The sequence below is a fragment of the Phascolarctos cinereus genome, unplaced genomic scaffold (assembly GCF_003287225.1).
Source record: "Phascolarctos cinereus isolate Bilbo 61053 unplaced genomic scaffold, phaCin_HiC Scaffold_4;HRSCAF=312, whole genome shotgun sequence".
NCBI classification, from domain to species: domain Eukaryota; kingdom Metazoa; phylum Chordata; class Mammalia; order Diprotodontia; family Phascolarctidae; genus Phascolarctos; species Phascolarctos cinereus.
In genome coordinates, this window is record NW_027555847.1 from 395,897,815 (window position 1) to 395,913,730 (window position 15,916).

The 15,916-nt window shown below is 40.5% G+C and overlaps 1 protein-coding gene across 1 annotated transcript in view; it reads left to right on the forward strand.

Annotated features, from left to right (window-relative positions):
• SLC6A19 (solute carrier family 6 member 19) overlaps positions 1-10,665 on the forward strand; it is a 46,952-nt gene extending 36,287 nt beyond the window's left edge. Inside the window, exons 8-12 of the mRNA XM_020976711.2 lie at positions 9-165; positions 3,642-3,846; positions 5,681-5,840; positions 7,424-7,586; positions 7,860-10,665. Coding sequence (XP_020832370.1) covers positions 9-165; positions 3,642-3,846; positions 5,681-5,840; positions 7,424-7,586; positions 7,860-8,063 — 889 coding nt within the window. The 3' untranslated portion in view covers positions 8,064-10,665. The remainder of the gene's footprint in view (positions 1-8; positions 166-3,641; positions 3,847-5,680; positions 5,841-7,423; positions 7,587-7,859) is intronic.
• The last annotated feature ends 5,251 nt before the right edge of the window (positions 10,666-15,916 follow it).

A 15,916-nucleotide genomic window follows, 5' to 3' on the forward strand; every position in this document is an offset into this window, starting at 1 on the left:
CTCTCTAGAAACATCCTGACCTTGACTAATGGATTTGATTTGCCTGAAGGTAATGTCACACAGGACAACTTTGAGGACATGAAAGCTTGGTATAATGCCACAGATCCGGCTACCTTTGCACAGTTGACTTTTATGACGTGTGACATAAATTCTTTTCTATCACAGGTAAGTGAACATTGCAGTTTGCACTCTGCTTCCCACTTTGCACACTTTGCCATGTTTACCAGGTAGTGAAAGGCTCAGATGGGTTGGAGATCTGACACTAGGTACCCTCATGAACACTACTCCCTCTTCTGACCCTGTATTTCCATCCCATTGAAGGATGAGGCCCTGGAACCTGGAACACTTGGAAGAGAATATTTAGAGAGGTAGTTAGAGATAGGAAGAACACAAAGGTGGATCTGAACATAGGGCTGCCAATTTTCTACCCTTTCCTCCAAGGGAGGCGCCATGATACAATGGAAAGAACATTGTGTTTGGAATCAAAGGATTTAGCTTCAACCTTTGTATGAGCTTAAACAAATCATTTAAATTCTGGTGGCCTCAGTTTCCTCATCTATAAACTGAGTGGGGTGGGTTATATAAACTTTAGGACTCCTTCTGGCTTTAAGGCTATGATCCAACGAACTTTTATAATTAGTAATAATAACAATAGTAGCTAACATTTATATAAATTTTACTATCTGCCAGGCACTATGCTTAACATTTCACATTTATTATCTCATTAGATCACAACCCTGGAAGGTATTATTATATTATATTGTATTGTATTGTATTATATTATATTATATTATGTTATTATTTATGTTATGTTATGTTATGTTATGTTATGTTATGTTATGTTATGTTATGTTATGTTATGTTATGTTATGTTATATTGTGTTATATTATATTATATTACATTACATTATATCATATCATATATCATATCATATCATATCATATCACATTATATTATACATTATACAATAATTATAGTATAGTATATATATTAAGGTAGGTATTATTATCACCCCATTTTAGAAATGAGGAAACTAAGGCAAACATGTTAGGTGACTTGCACAGGGTCATACAGCTACTAAGTGTCTGAGGTCATATTTGAACTCAGGTCTCCCTGACTCCAGTTTAGTGCTCTATGTACTATGGTACCACCTAACTGCCAATCATATGTATGGCATCCCAAATGACTTTTACCCACTTTCCAACATATCTTCTAACGCAGTGCAGAGGGAAGGCTGGTCACACAAGAGCAGAAAACACAATTGCTCCCTGTGTCTCCCCAGCCTCAGTTTCCATTTCCCAGTCTGCCTAATTTCACCCACATTTCCTAGGGAACTGAGAAGATAGAAAAACGAAAATTCAGGATAGGAAAAACAGCAGGACGACTCTGATTGCTGACCCTTCTTTCCTGGAGCTCTTCCCAACATATTTCAAAAAGAATCTTTTGGGGGCAGCTGGGTAGTACAGTGCATAGTAGCACCAGCCCTAGAGTCAGGAAGACCTGAGTTCAAATCCAACCTCAGACACTTCCTAGTGGGTTACCCTGGGCAAGACGCTTAACCCAATTGCTTCCAAAAAAGAAGAGTCTTTTTGTAGAGAAGGGCTCAGGTCGGTGCCAAGCTTCAAGAAGCCTTGATTCCAGTCCCACTTCTGCCACTAATGATGTGACTTTGGGAAAAGTCATGTAATTTGTTTTTTATCCATACAATCAGAGAATCGGCCCGGATGATCTTTGAGATCCCTTCCAGCTGTAACAGTTACCTGTGACTTCTAAGTTTTGTATCATACATTAAAATGTGAGCCCCTTGAGGGCAAAGACTAATTTTTGCCTTTCTTTGTGTCCTTAGCACTTAGCACAGTGCGTGGCATATAGTACATACTTAATAAATGCTTTGTAAATAACAGGCTCATTGCTGTGACACTAGGATTTACTACAATATTTTCATGAGCCTGTTAAAAAAGATGTCTTAAAATGACCTCTTTTGTGCATGTCAGCAGCTCAACTCCCTGTGATCATTCCTGGTAAGTTTCAAAAGGTCATTTCTGGGAGCCACTGACTTCTGCTCAGACCCCAGGCTCAATCCAAACCTTCCTTCCTCTCCCTTCTTCCAGCCACCAGAATGACAAAAGTTAAGAGCTGGTCCAAGAGCAGGAATGTTCGTGAATGAATGTTAAACAGTTTACCAATTACCACTTATCTATCCATACAAAACATCAGTTGTTATTATCGTACCACGTCTGTTTATATAATATGAGCATACGGAAGTAACACTGCTCTAAATGTGCGTTAACTGGGAGCTATATAATACTGTCATTCAATTGGTATGTTCTGATGCTTCATGTTCTGCTAACAAAGATTTAATCTTGCTTAAATATTCATTTATATCTTTCAAGTCATTTCACTTCTCCTACACCAGTTTTTAATACTTGTAGTACTAGGGTTAATAAAAACTTTTGCTAACTTGAATCACATAAATTTTGGTAAATGAGTTGGGGGATGGGAACTAGTATGGGGACAGATTACAATCAGTAAATAGAAGGTATATTGAATGATCCATTAAAGCCACAGTGTGGCATGCTGGAAAGAGCACAGGACTCAAAATTAAAAGGCCTGTTACTGAATCTTGGTTTTGCCACTCATTACCTGTTCAACCTGTGATAGGTTGTCTCAGGATTTCAGTTTCTTCCTCCATTGAAGGAGGAGGTTATCCCAAAATATGTCCAAGATTCCTTCCAACTCAATGATCTTAGACCTCTGGATGGATAGCATTCTAGAAGAATGTCATAACAATGCAAAGGAAATTAATAGGCCACGCTTGATGGAGAAGCAGCCGTTAATCTGATTAATTAGGTGGGTGTTGAGACTCAGAAAGGAAGAATTAACTTAAAAAAACCTAAAAACTGAAAAAAAAAACCTGAGTCCTAAATTATCTAGTTTGTCCTTTTCGTGTGCAGGGAGATCAGAAAACAAGCTTCTGGCATGTGAATTTTCATACACGTTTTCTGGCTACATGGTGTATCTCTTTTGCATGTCACCTCTTTTTTCCCAGGCTGCACATGTTCTCAGATGTGTGCCCTTCTCTACCAGTGATAAGGCAATCTATGTGATGGTGTACCCCATATTGGGGTTGGGGGGGGATCTTTTCCTGTAGTTTGACTTGCTATGTTGTTTCATCAAATTGTTTTTGTTTGTTAACTAATTTATCTTCTGGCAGGCTAGTAAAAGTAAGAACATTGATGAGGACCTGAGAACTATGGTTTTCAGTGGGAGCTGACCCATAGAGTGCCATGAGTTAAGGATAGCTTTTCTGGAGACCCTGTGTGAGTGAGTTTCCCCAGTCCTAGGTGTGGATCAAATAAATCGTATTTTACCAAAACTTCACTCTATTCCTTGCTGCATTGAAACCACACAAAGGAAAAATACAAAAATATTTAAATTTGTGCTTGATTATAGATCAATTTCATTCTAGAATATCTATAGTAAAGATTTTATTTTAAGGATTTGAGGATTTGGAGGAATAGAGCTTAGAGAGAGGAGAAAAGAAAAGGATAGCTCTGGTATTTCAGAAGACTCAAATCACTGTACAATTGACATATGCTTAATAAAATAGACTTACTATATGAATCTTTTTGTCCTACAGGGAGTAGAGGGAACTGGTTTAGCCTTCATTGTCTTCACTGAAGCCATCACCAAAATGCCACTTTCACCTCTGTGGTCTGTCCTCTTCTTCTTAATGCTGTTCTGCTTGGGTTTATCATCTATGTTTGGGAATACGGAAGGTGTAGTTGTTCCCCTGTTGGATCTCAAGATGCTCCCTGAAAAATGGCCCAAGGACCTTATAACAGGTATGCGCCATCTTTAAATGTTTGTTACCAGAATCATCTCCAGTGGAATCCTTTATAATGCTCCTGGTGGTGGGACAAGCGTAATATTTGTCATGGACCAGCTCACTGTTATATGTACCAGGGGGAAAGGACTAGACCTGGGGTGTCACTGGTACAGGTAGCTCCCAGGGAAAGAAATTCCTTCTACCAATTCAGATCAGCACCTTCTCTGCAACTAATAGTCCTAGAGAGCTGCTTAGAGCCCTGGGAAGGCAATGACCTTGACTAGTGTTATGCAGGCAGTGTGTGTCAGAGGCAGGCCTTCGATCCAGGTCTTCTTAGCTTCAAGAACAGCTCTCTCATCTATGCCCTGTTGTATACAGTGGTTGTATTATAATGAGTTTCTTCTCTTGTTAAGGTGTTCCTGTCTGTAAAACAAAACAAAACAAAACACCCAACCTATGACAATTGTTGACGTTGAGTCATTTTTTCAGTTATGTTTGACTCTTTGTGACTCCTTTTGGGTTTTTCTTGGCAAAAATACTGGAATGGTTAATCATTTCCTTCTCCAACTCATTTTTACAGATGAGGAAACTGAAGTAAAGAGGGTTAAGTGACTTGCCCAGAGTTACACAACCAGTAAGTGTCTGAGGCCAGATTTGAACTCAGGAAGATGAGTTTTCCTGACTCCAGGCCAGGCACTTCTATCCATTGCACCACCTAGCTGCCCCTATGAAAACTGCATTTACCAAACAACTGAAAGCTTACTATCTGCATGCATCACCAAAGCATTCATTGTGTCCAAGGATTCACAGTAGGATTCCTTTTCAATAAAATTTGAATGACAATTCAAAGCCTCCATTTCCCCACAGACATCAGCTGTATAAATGGAAGTTTATTATTAATAATAATAATCTAATTAACAGCCATTTTTAAAGAGCTTACTATTTACTTGGCACTGTACTAAGCCCTGAGGATACAAAGAAAGGCAAAAAGAAAGGCAGCCCCGCCCTCAAGGAGTTTACATTCTAATGGAGAAAGACAACTCCTAAAAGGGTGAAAAGGTCCTAGGCACTGAGAGAAGCTCCACAGTGAGAAGGCCACTGAGTTACCTAGTGAAATATGGAGTCAGAAGCACAGCCCAGAAGGGAATAGCATAGGAGATAGAGAACTGGCCTCAGTCAGTCAGAAGAGCTGAGTTCAAATCCCAGCTCTTATACATACAGGCTGTGTGACCCTGGGGAAATCACTTAACCTCTCATAGCCCAGGCGACTCTCCAAATTGTAGAAGTTGGGCTGACCTGCATTGGTAGAAGGAGTTCCCCGGTCCAATGAAATCACAATTCTTGACAATAATAATAATTGTAATAGTTGACACATGAATCACATTAAAGTCTGCAAAGTATTCTTCATTCATGATCCCATTTGATCACAGGGTACTAGTCTAAGGTGGGTCTGCTTGGGGATGAAGTAGTTCTGCCTGTGTAGCCAATGTTTACAACTGATTTTATCTCATAGGAATTACTCTATCTTAAATCCATTCACAAATGAGCAAACATCGCCAGTCATTCATTGCCTCGACATTGTTCATTGCCCATTCATTAAGGCTGGCTCACAAAATGTTCTTTCCAACAAACGTAATTTATAAAGTTCCTCCTCAGATGGAAGGCAGAGCGAGGGTCATTTCAGGTAAAACAGGAGGTTTCAAAAACAAAATCAGTAACTTCAGGGCTGGGAAGCCTACCATCTTTACCCGCCAGGTTACTTGAAGCCTGCTGTCTGAGCTGACCTGGAATTTCATTCTGTTTTACTTATCCAACATAACCTGTCGGCCTGTTCTTTGTTCACGCTGCAGGTCTGATTTGTTTGGGGATGTACCTCCTTGCCTTCATTTTCACTCTGAACTCGGGACAGTACTGGCTCTCTCTGCTAGATGGTTATGCTGGATCCATCCCCCTGCTGGTCATTGCCTTTTGTGAGATGTTTTCAGTGGTTTACATTTATGGAGTGGACAGGTAGGCTTATATAAAAGTGGACTTCTGAAGGAGATGTTTAAAAGAGGCAAATAAAAAAAAAATGTAAGAGAATTAGAGCAAGAGGATGAAATCAGAAGCTTGGGCAGCCTGCTCCCTGGTGGATAATGTCAGAATCACAATGCCTTCTGGTGTATGAGAGCATGGTGGAACGCCAAAGGAAACTTTAAATCAAAAGTTTTTTTGTGTTAGGGACCACTTTAACAGTCTGCTAAAACATATGGACTCCTTCCCAGAATGATGCTTTGAAATGCATAAACTAAAATGTATAGAATTAGAAAGGAAACCAATTAGAGTAAAATATAGTTATCAAAACTAATTTTTAAAAAAGTTCATAGACCTCAGGCTAAGAATTTCTATTTTAAATTAAAGTAAAATTAGAAAGAGATAAAGTAAGTTCCCAAGAAAATTCAATGCCTATGAGTCTACAAATGTGTCTAGTTCACTCACAAATTCAAGAAGCTTAAGGGACAACAGAAATCGCTAAAAGATAATTCAACAATTCAAGAAGTATTGTTGTACCTCCTATGTGCCAGAAAGCAGGTCGGGCATTAGAGATAGAAGGACAAAAATAAAACAGGAATTTACATTCTCCTGGGAAGAGATTATATATATACATACAGATAAGTAAGTAGAAAATGTGTATGTAGTAATTAGGAAGGGTAGGAGGAGAGTACTAACAATGGAGTGGGACAGGGAAGGCCTCTGGTAGGAGGTAGCACTTGAGAAAAACCTTGAAAGAAACTAAGGATCCAGGAGGCAGAGGCATTGGATTAAGGAGGGAAGACTTGATTCAAACACTCTGTGTTGAAGGCACTGTTTTGCATGTTGGTGGAGACTGAAAGGTATCCACTATACATTCCCTGTTTCCAAGAGGCTTCTAGTGGGAAGAATTATATATTATATATTACATATTACATGGCATATTAAAAAATGTGAAATGACACGTTCAAGATAAAGTAGTATGTGGTAAGTCCTACAGACATAGTACAAGCTAAATGCTATAGGAAATCTGAAGAAAGAGAGGACACTTCTGAATGAGAGGGGGAGAAGGAGGAGAATAAGCATTTATTGTGTGTCTACTATATGCCAGGCACCATGCTAAATGGTTTACAAATATTATCTCATTTGTTCCTCACAACCCTGGAAGGTAGGCGCTATTATTATCATCCTCATTTTAGAGATGAGGAAACTGAGGCAAACAGAGGTTAAGTGACCTGCCCAAGGTCACACAGCTAATAAATATCTGAAGAAAGACTTGAACTAAGGCCTTACTGAGTAATTATAGATGACCTCAGAGGCAGATGATTTCTAAATAGGATCCTGAAGAACTTCAATGGGTAGGCAGGACTAAGGCTTTCTTTTCCTATTTGTAGTAATGATAGACCTACATCAAAGCTATGTTGTAATGGAGGTCTATGCACTCAGTAAAGGGTTGCCCCACTTTAAGAAAACCTCCCTTATATTATCTAAACTCAGTAGAATGTTAGCACCTTAAGGGGAAAGACAGATTTTCATTTTGTTTTATTAATGAGGTAATTTTCTCCGCTTGGTCTTTTTTCTAGGTTTAATAAGGATATTGAGTTTATGGTTGGTCATAAGCCAAATATCTTCTGGCAGATCACCTGGAGAGTAATCAGTCCTCTTATCATGTTAGTTATATTCCTATTCTATTTTGTGACAAAAATCAATGAGGAGCTGGTATACAGTGTCTGGGACCCTGCATATGTAAGTACATAGAAATATGCCTATGCTGGCTTGTTGGGGAAGGCCCCACACACTACCCAAGGGCCAGGACATAGGGAAGCCCATCTGCATATGAAGGGAGGCTGCTCTCTCCCTTCTGATTCAGGAAGACCTGGGAGGAGAAAAAAGGAGGAGCAGGGCAAAGGGGGGGGTTCCTTTCCTCCCCATGATTAATTTTGGAAAGCCTAGTTCTGCATCTATTGTATCATGAGCATAATTGTCTGACTTGACCATGGGTTGTGTTTACCTTCCCAGGAGCACTTTCCTGAATCAGAGCAAAAGGCCTATCCTGGCTGGACCTATGCTGTTGTGGTTTTTGTGGCTGGAGTCCCATGCCTCGTCATCCCCTTCTTTGCCCTCTACAAGTTCATCAGGAATCTCTATCAAAGGAAGCATGACCAGCAAGGGCTCATCAATGCCTATTCTGTTCCCTCTGTGAATGGAGAGCTAAAGAATTAAGCCGCAGCATGCTTCTCAGGGAAGTGGGGACAGGCTCTTGATTGGAAAGGGAAAAGAAAAAAAGCAACAGCAGGCACATTGGAATGACTAGACCCTCATGGTGCCAACCTAGCTGGGGATGAGCCTCCAGTCTGGGTGACAAATGGGAATTCTTGTGTGCCTTACAAACTGGAGGTCTCTCCGCGCTAGGAACTGAAGGGATTGCCACTATTCAATTTAATTTGACCAGCATGCCTGCTCAATACCAGGTATTGTGCTAGGTGCTGGGGATACAAAGTCCTGTATAACCACGTATGTTGTGATATTCTGAGGTGAACATCATTGAAATGTCCTGTGACTGAAATGTAGTGATGCTGAGGCTGCTGGACTTAGTTTGCTTTTGGACTGCTAGGGAGATGGGAGGAAACATTGAACACCTCTATTCTCGATTTCTACACGTACCCCCTTTCTGTTTGTGGGAGGGACCTGTTAATAGCGAAACTTCCATAAGATTTTAAGAGGAAAGCTTTTCCCACAGAGAGACATTGACCCTGAAGCACAGAATCTCAGCGTTCCCAAGCATGACTTCTGAGGCCATCTCATCCAGTCTATCCTGAACCAAGAATTCCCTCAATGGCATTCTGGATGAGTGGTGCTCTAGATTCTGCTTCTGAAGATATCCAGGCAGGGAAACTCGCCACTTCCTGAGGCAGTCAAGCCGTGTTGGGAGACTTCCGGTTGTCAGGAAGTTTTTCCTTACATCGAGCCAAAGTGTATCTTTTTCCATCTCCCACCTATTGCTCCTGGTTCTGTTCTCTGGTGTCAAGCAGAAGAAATCAAATTCATTTTCTCTGTGTTCCTTCATGCTGAAAAAAATCTTCTGCAGAAAGAGTGGCACTAGGCCTAAGAACTGGACCACCCTGGGACCTCGATTCCAGGGTCATTATCTAGAAATAATCAGAGATTGGCAGTACTACCAATGTGTTTGTGCAAGTTTTGCAGTTCCAAATATCCCCTCTTCCCTCCCCCCAAGTTCCTGAGTTTGTTTACAACTCTTTGACTGACTGGACATTAACTACACTTAATCACCATTGCTAGCTGTCACAAATTGATAAACAATTAAGTAATGCCTCCCTTCCCAGGAGGCAAGGAGGAATGTGCCCTTAGAGTTGACTAAGGGAACATTAACATATTTGTAATGAGTAATTTCATGTGAATTTTTAGCCAGGTTACCTTTGGAAGAAAGAAGGGTTATATACTAACTCGGCCTCTGACTCAACCCACTAGTACCATGAACACCTGACCTACTTTCTCAGTGACTTAAGATGCATTTTCTCTCTAAAACTAGCACCCAATATGTATCCAAGTGGATTGGTATTTTGAGTGATGGTTTTAACAAGCTATTTGCTTTTTATTCTAACTGACCACATCAATTTATTCCCTAAGAAATCTAGAAGCTGTTTAAATGAAGTGTAAATATCTGAAAATACCCATTGTTCAGAGGCATAGTATTTTGGGGAGGGTATGGTTGTCAACACCTGGAGTTAGTAGCTTCCTTCTCTCCACTGGGTCTTCCATGTATTTATTGGAGGCAAGTGAGAGAGAAGTTGGAATAGCTTCCGTATTTACACTCATAAAAGTTCTGGGCATAGTGGCTGTGGTGGTGGTGGTGGCGGCAGTGGCAGCTGTGGTGGTGGTGGCTGTGGTGGCAGTGGTGGTGGTGGCCACAATGAATCAAATGGAGAGGGTTTGTGAAAGATCATCTAGCAGTTAAGGTTCTCACCACTTCAAATTTCCCATCTGCATCATTGAGCTAGTGAGCAAAAATTTAAAGTCTCTGTAATAGTGTATTGCAACAACCATGAGAACATTTCAAAAACCTGATATTAATTCTTTAAGTCATCATTCCAAGGGCCAATGGTTCCTAAAGGAGAAATTACATTTTTTTTAATGGTATGGTTTATGACTTTTAAAAGAAGAAAGGATGTCCATATCCACAGAATTCTAGACAGGTAACCCTGGAAGGAATTCTAGAGATCAACTGGTCCAACCTTCTCATTTTGCAGATGGGGACACTGAGACACAGAGAGGTAAAATATTTTGTCCAAGGTCACAGCTAGTAATGGCATAGCCAGGACTCAAATACAGATCTCCCCATGGTGAGCCTGTGCCTGCTCTGCATTATCCTGATGCCACTTTACTGTGTCCAGCTCCTCATATTCGTGTAGATTCAATGATACTTTTTATATGCTCTTCTCCAAGCCTTTTAGGCCTGCCATTGATTTAAAAAAAAAAAAGAAAGAAAGAACCAGCACACTGTAATTGACCCACCTGCACACTATGCTTCTTGCTCTCAGTAACTATATATGAAACTTCTGAAAAATTCTTGGCACATCCATCCTTACTAATCATTATCACTTCCCAGGGAGTTAAATGCTGTCACTGCTAAAGATTGCCAGTTGTACCAGATGTAGCCTAGATAATGAAACCGGAATCATAGCCTGGCATATTTCTAAATTTGTAAATGACATACTTGTTTTCTTGTATATGTGTAAAAAAACCAAACCTTGTCTTTTATATGCATAAACATATATATGTTGGAATAAATGACTTCTTTAATATGTATTTGTTTAAATATAGTTTTCTAATGCAAAACAGACAAAATCAAGTTGAGGCCTTGGCAGACCAAGAGGAAATCAGACCATAGATCTAAAAAGAACTTGTTCTGTGCTGTAATGGAAAATACCTGGGTTTTAATCCCAACTCTCTTGCTTACTACATCTGAGACCTTGAGCAAGACACTTCACAGAGGTGGTAATGGTGATAATGACAATAACACTATGTAGCACATATATGGAGCTTGAAGGTTTGAAAAGTGCTTTATAAGTATTATCTGATTTATTTACTGAATGGAGAGTTGGAAGGGACCTTGGTGTCCAGCTGGTCCAATCTGTGCACTACTTTTAAAAAATTCCTACCATTTTATAACCTACAAATGGTCATTCAGCTTCTGCTTGAAGACCTCCAATGAAGGGAAACTCACCACCACTTCCGGCTGGTTCTGGTCATTAAGACGCTTTTCCCAACTTCCAATCTAGATTTGCATCTTGCAACTGGTCCCCATTGCTCTTTTATGGGTCCAAAGAACAAGTCTAAGCCCTCCCTCCCATGAGAGCTTGGAGACAGCTGGCATGCCCCCTTTCTCCCCCAACTCTCCAGTCTTCTGCAAACTGAACATCACCATTTCCTACAACCTGTCCTCATGCAACATTAGATCGAAGGGTCTTCCTTATCCTGATTGTGCTGCTCTAAATGCTCTCTAAGGGCAGCTAGGTGGTGCCATACTGCACAGTGTTCTGGGTCTGGAATCAGGAAGACTAATCTTCCTGTGTTCAAATCTGACCTCAGACACTTACTAGCTAAGTGACCTTGGGCAAGTCGATTAGCCCTGTTTGCTTCAGTTCCTCATCTGTAAAATGAGCTGGAGAAGGAAATGGCAAACCCCTCCAATATCTTGGCTAAAACGGGGTCACAGAGAGTTGGATGCAACTGAAACAACTCAACAACAAAAAGAAAAATATGCTCTCTGGGCCTCAGTTTTCTCACTGTCAAATGAGGGGGTTGGCCTGGATGAAGTGAGGGGTAAGTGAGGAATAAACATTTATATAGTATCTACTACGCACTAGTATTGTGCTAAGTGACTTACAAATATTATCTCATTTGATCCTCCCAACAATCCCGAGAGGTAGGTGCAATTATCACCCTCATTTTACAGTTGAGGAGACCTAGATAAACAGAGGTTAAGTGACTTGCCCAGGCTCACACCGGAAGTAATAAATGTCTGAGGCCAGATTTGAACACGGGTATTCCTGACTCCAGACCCAGTGCTCTATTCACCGTGCCACCTAGAGATGAATTCTAAGATCTTTTCCAGGTCTACAATTTCCTCTTCTTTCTTTCCCTTTTTGGTTTTACCTTCATGAAGAAATATATGGGAAATTCTAAAACCTGATCTATGTGACGCTTGAAGAGCTGACAGGGAATAAGTCAACAAATAACTGGTTTGTACTAATTCTTTCACTTTTCAACCAGGTGTGGGATTGTATAACTCAACCTACGCATTTTTGTTAAAAGCAGGTACCTGTATTATCCTAGGCTAGGATATGGAGAGCCATAGAAGTAGATGGAGATGATTTGGTTGGGGGGGGAACAATTTTAAGAAATTAAAAGGAAAAAAACATTGGACAAGGACCTTGAATCTTTTTAAAGCAAATAGAATTGTTGCAGAAAACTATCTGTTAGTATATAACATGAAGCTCTTCTCAACTTCTTTTCTCCCCTTCCACTCTACACACATACACGCACACATATATGTACATGCACACATGCACATATATGTGCGTACACATGTGCATATATACACACGCACACATTTTTTAATGTTCCTGTACATCCTATGGCCTAGTTAGTTTGGAAATGTGACCAATATAGTTGAAAAATGGAGGTTAGAGGGGAAATGGACTCAGGGGGTTAGCCAAAAATGAAAGCTCAGAGCCCATGGCACAGCTTTGGTTAGAAGATTCCTTAACTGTTCTAAGGACATGACTAGTATGAACAAAGTCACAACACATGTCAAATTAAATACTGATTTTTAATCAAGGCAGGTATGAGACACTTTTAGTTCGTAAAGGGACAAGTTGTTCACATACCCACCACCATCTAATGTTCTTTCACTGCATCCCACTTTCCAGTCCCCAGTGACACACACGTATTCTCCCTCCCCTCCCCCCCAACATATACACATACCACATTGCTGTAGTGGTTGTAGACACACAACTGGACCCCTGTTGGCTATGATGAGCAGTAGTAAAATCCCTTAAGTGCCTAACCATTGAGGAAAAAATTTGGATCAATGCTTATCTCACAAAACCAACCACAACACATGTTTATTGCTGAGCAACATTGTGCTATGACCAACTTTGTTAGACTTAGCTCTTCTGAGCAATGCAATGATCTAAGACAATTCCAATAGACTCATGATGGAAAATGCTATCCACATCCAGAAAAAGGACTATGGAGTCTGAATACAGATTGAAGCATATTATTTTCTCTTTCTTTTGTTGTTTTTTTGTTTTTTCTTTCTCGTGGTTTTTCCCTTTTGTTCTGGTGCTTCTTTCACAACATGACTAGTATGGAAATATGTTTAAAAAATAGATTGTATCTTAGTTCAAAAAAGAAAAAGAACTATAGCTGAGACTTCTGGGAAATCTTTCTTTTTGCTAATGATAAGACTGGTTCATGTCCTCTCCCCCTCTTCCCTGCCCTTCATAGCAGCATGCATTGATGTTCAGTTTGATGAAAACAAAAAAATTGTGCCTACCTCCTATGAAAGTTCTCCTGCAGAAGTTTTTATAAACTCCCAGAGGGCAGGGACTATGCTATTTAAAAAAAACAACAACTTTGTATCCTTAGTTCATAGCACAGTGGCTCACATGGGCTTCAATATTTCACAATTAAACAAGCATTTATTAAGCCCCTACTACTGTCAGGCACTGTTCTCGTGCTAGGATGATATTTCCTCTACCAATGCAAATCACAATCTTACCATGCCTTAGTAAGTAGTTTACTAAGATGAGACAGACTGAAAAAAGACAGAGACAGAAAGAGAGTGAGAGACAGAGAGAAGGAAAAAAAAATCACTACCTGGTGGCAAACATTCTGCTGATAATCTGAATGTGACAAGGATGAATCTCAGATGCCAACTTCATTGTGTTTCAGCAGGCCCTTACTTGAAGTCTTTCTGGCTTAGCTCAAAACTTGAGTTCAGCTGACATAATCCTAAAATACCCACAGTCACTTTTATGCCACAGTGAGACATTGGAGTAGGACTTGAGTGGAGAGGTTTTACATAGATCACAGGTTTACTTCATATTTATTGAATTAGATGTAATGGTGGTGACAAAGGATGGCAATTTTGCACTCTATTATAGGCAGTGGATTGGACAATCTATTGAACCTGTCCATTAATACATATCTGATAAGCACTGCAGATAGACAAGTAATTGGGTCCAGAACTGGACAGAAAGAGGAGAATGGGCTATAGAGTCTTTGGGAGATTTTAATTATCCAGTTTCTCCACCAAAACAAAGGTTCTTCTTCTTTAAACTTGTCTTCTTTCTGATGATGTTGTATGACTGCAAGCTATGGAACACTAAACATGATCTATGAAAAAGAGGGAGGAATACAGTGGTTTTGAGCAGGTTATGGTGTGTTATGAATAAGGAGTTGCCCAAGAGAAGTAGTGATCAAGCAAATGTAGGAGCTAAAAATAGGAAGGACTGGCCACACGAAGAAGCAAGATAGGGGGCCCTGGAGGCAAACCCCAAATAGCAGGTTCAGTCAATTTGTCAGCAATAACTTATTAAGCATGTGCTGTATACTAGACATTGTGGTAAGCATTGAAGATGCAAAAAAAGCAAAAAGTAGAGTCTCTGCTTTCGAGGAGCCCACAGTCCAATGGGGAAGACAACATGAAAATAACTACACACATATCTAACTAATAGGTAGGGAGAGTCTGAAAATTAAAAGAGTAAGGATGGTATTGGGAGCAATCTTCTGGAGAAGATGGGATGGGGTGTGGGAACAAACAAGCATTTATTAAGCAGCTACTTTGAACCAGTCACTGTGCAGTCACTTAAAAAAATGTTAGCTCACTTGATCCTCACGACAAATCTCTGGAGTAGGTGCTATTATTATGCCCACTTTACAGTTGAGAAAACTAAGGTAGACAGAGGTTAAGCGACTTGCCCGAGGTCATATAACTAGGAAGTATCTGAAATTGGATTTGAACTCAGGTCTTCCTTACTCCAGCTTCTTTCACATAGAGGTGTTTGCCTTGGCAAGAGGAGGGTCCACCTTGTGAGACAGAGATCAAAGACAGTGGAGGAAGGCATCTGAGTGATGTGAAATGAGGAGGAAAGCAGGAAAAAAGAGCTCTCATTGAATGGCCTCATTTTTTTCCTGTGAAGTATGAGGGGAGTAAAGCTGTTAGAATGAGGGAAAGATTGCCGTGGGTGGTTTGAGAGGGGATGAAAAGATACTGTGGTAAGCTCAATAATGAATCAATAAAGGAAATTCAAAAGGATTGCCATACTACAGTGAGAATCCAGGTGAGATTATGCAATAAATTTCTAGCGGACCCATCCATGTGGTTTACAGACTTTCTCCAGGTATCTAGTGAAATGGCACACAGTAAGAAAATTAGTGACAATTCCCTCCTTAAACCTGGGGTGCATTCTCCCACAAGTACATACAGCATTATTGGCAAGAGTGTGCATGTGTAGGGAAACACGCAGAGAGGACATGTGGACAGGCTGGCACATGTATGAAGCAACACAACCTTAAGGAACCTGTGTGGCCAAGGCACATGTGTAGACAGGCAGTTCCCTTCTCTGGCATTGCTGGGCTGCTGATGTCTGCTAGTAATGTTACCACACTGCTTCGGTCTGTGTTGGACTCATCGTCTCCATTGCTAGAGGCAACGGAGGGATTTGTAGTGTCTATGGACACTGCTTGACTACAGCCTCCACCCCCTCCAGCTCCTGGCCCCTGTGGAACGCTCCTCTAGCTCTTCTTCATGAAAAAAAAAAAGATGCTTTCATGCTCTTTTAGCTTACATAAAACCTATGGGCTTTTCTAGCTCTTTTAGAAAAGGCAAGAAATCGCTGTTCTAGTTTTGATGTCGTTGAGCTGTCTCCAACTTTTTGGGATTTTCACTCATTTTACAGATGAGAAAACTGAGGCAAACAGGGTCAAGTGACTTGCCCAGCATCATACAGCTAGAAAGTGTCCAAGGCCAGATTTGAACTTTCAGG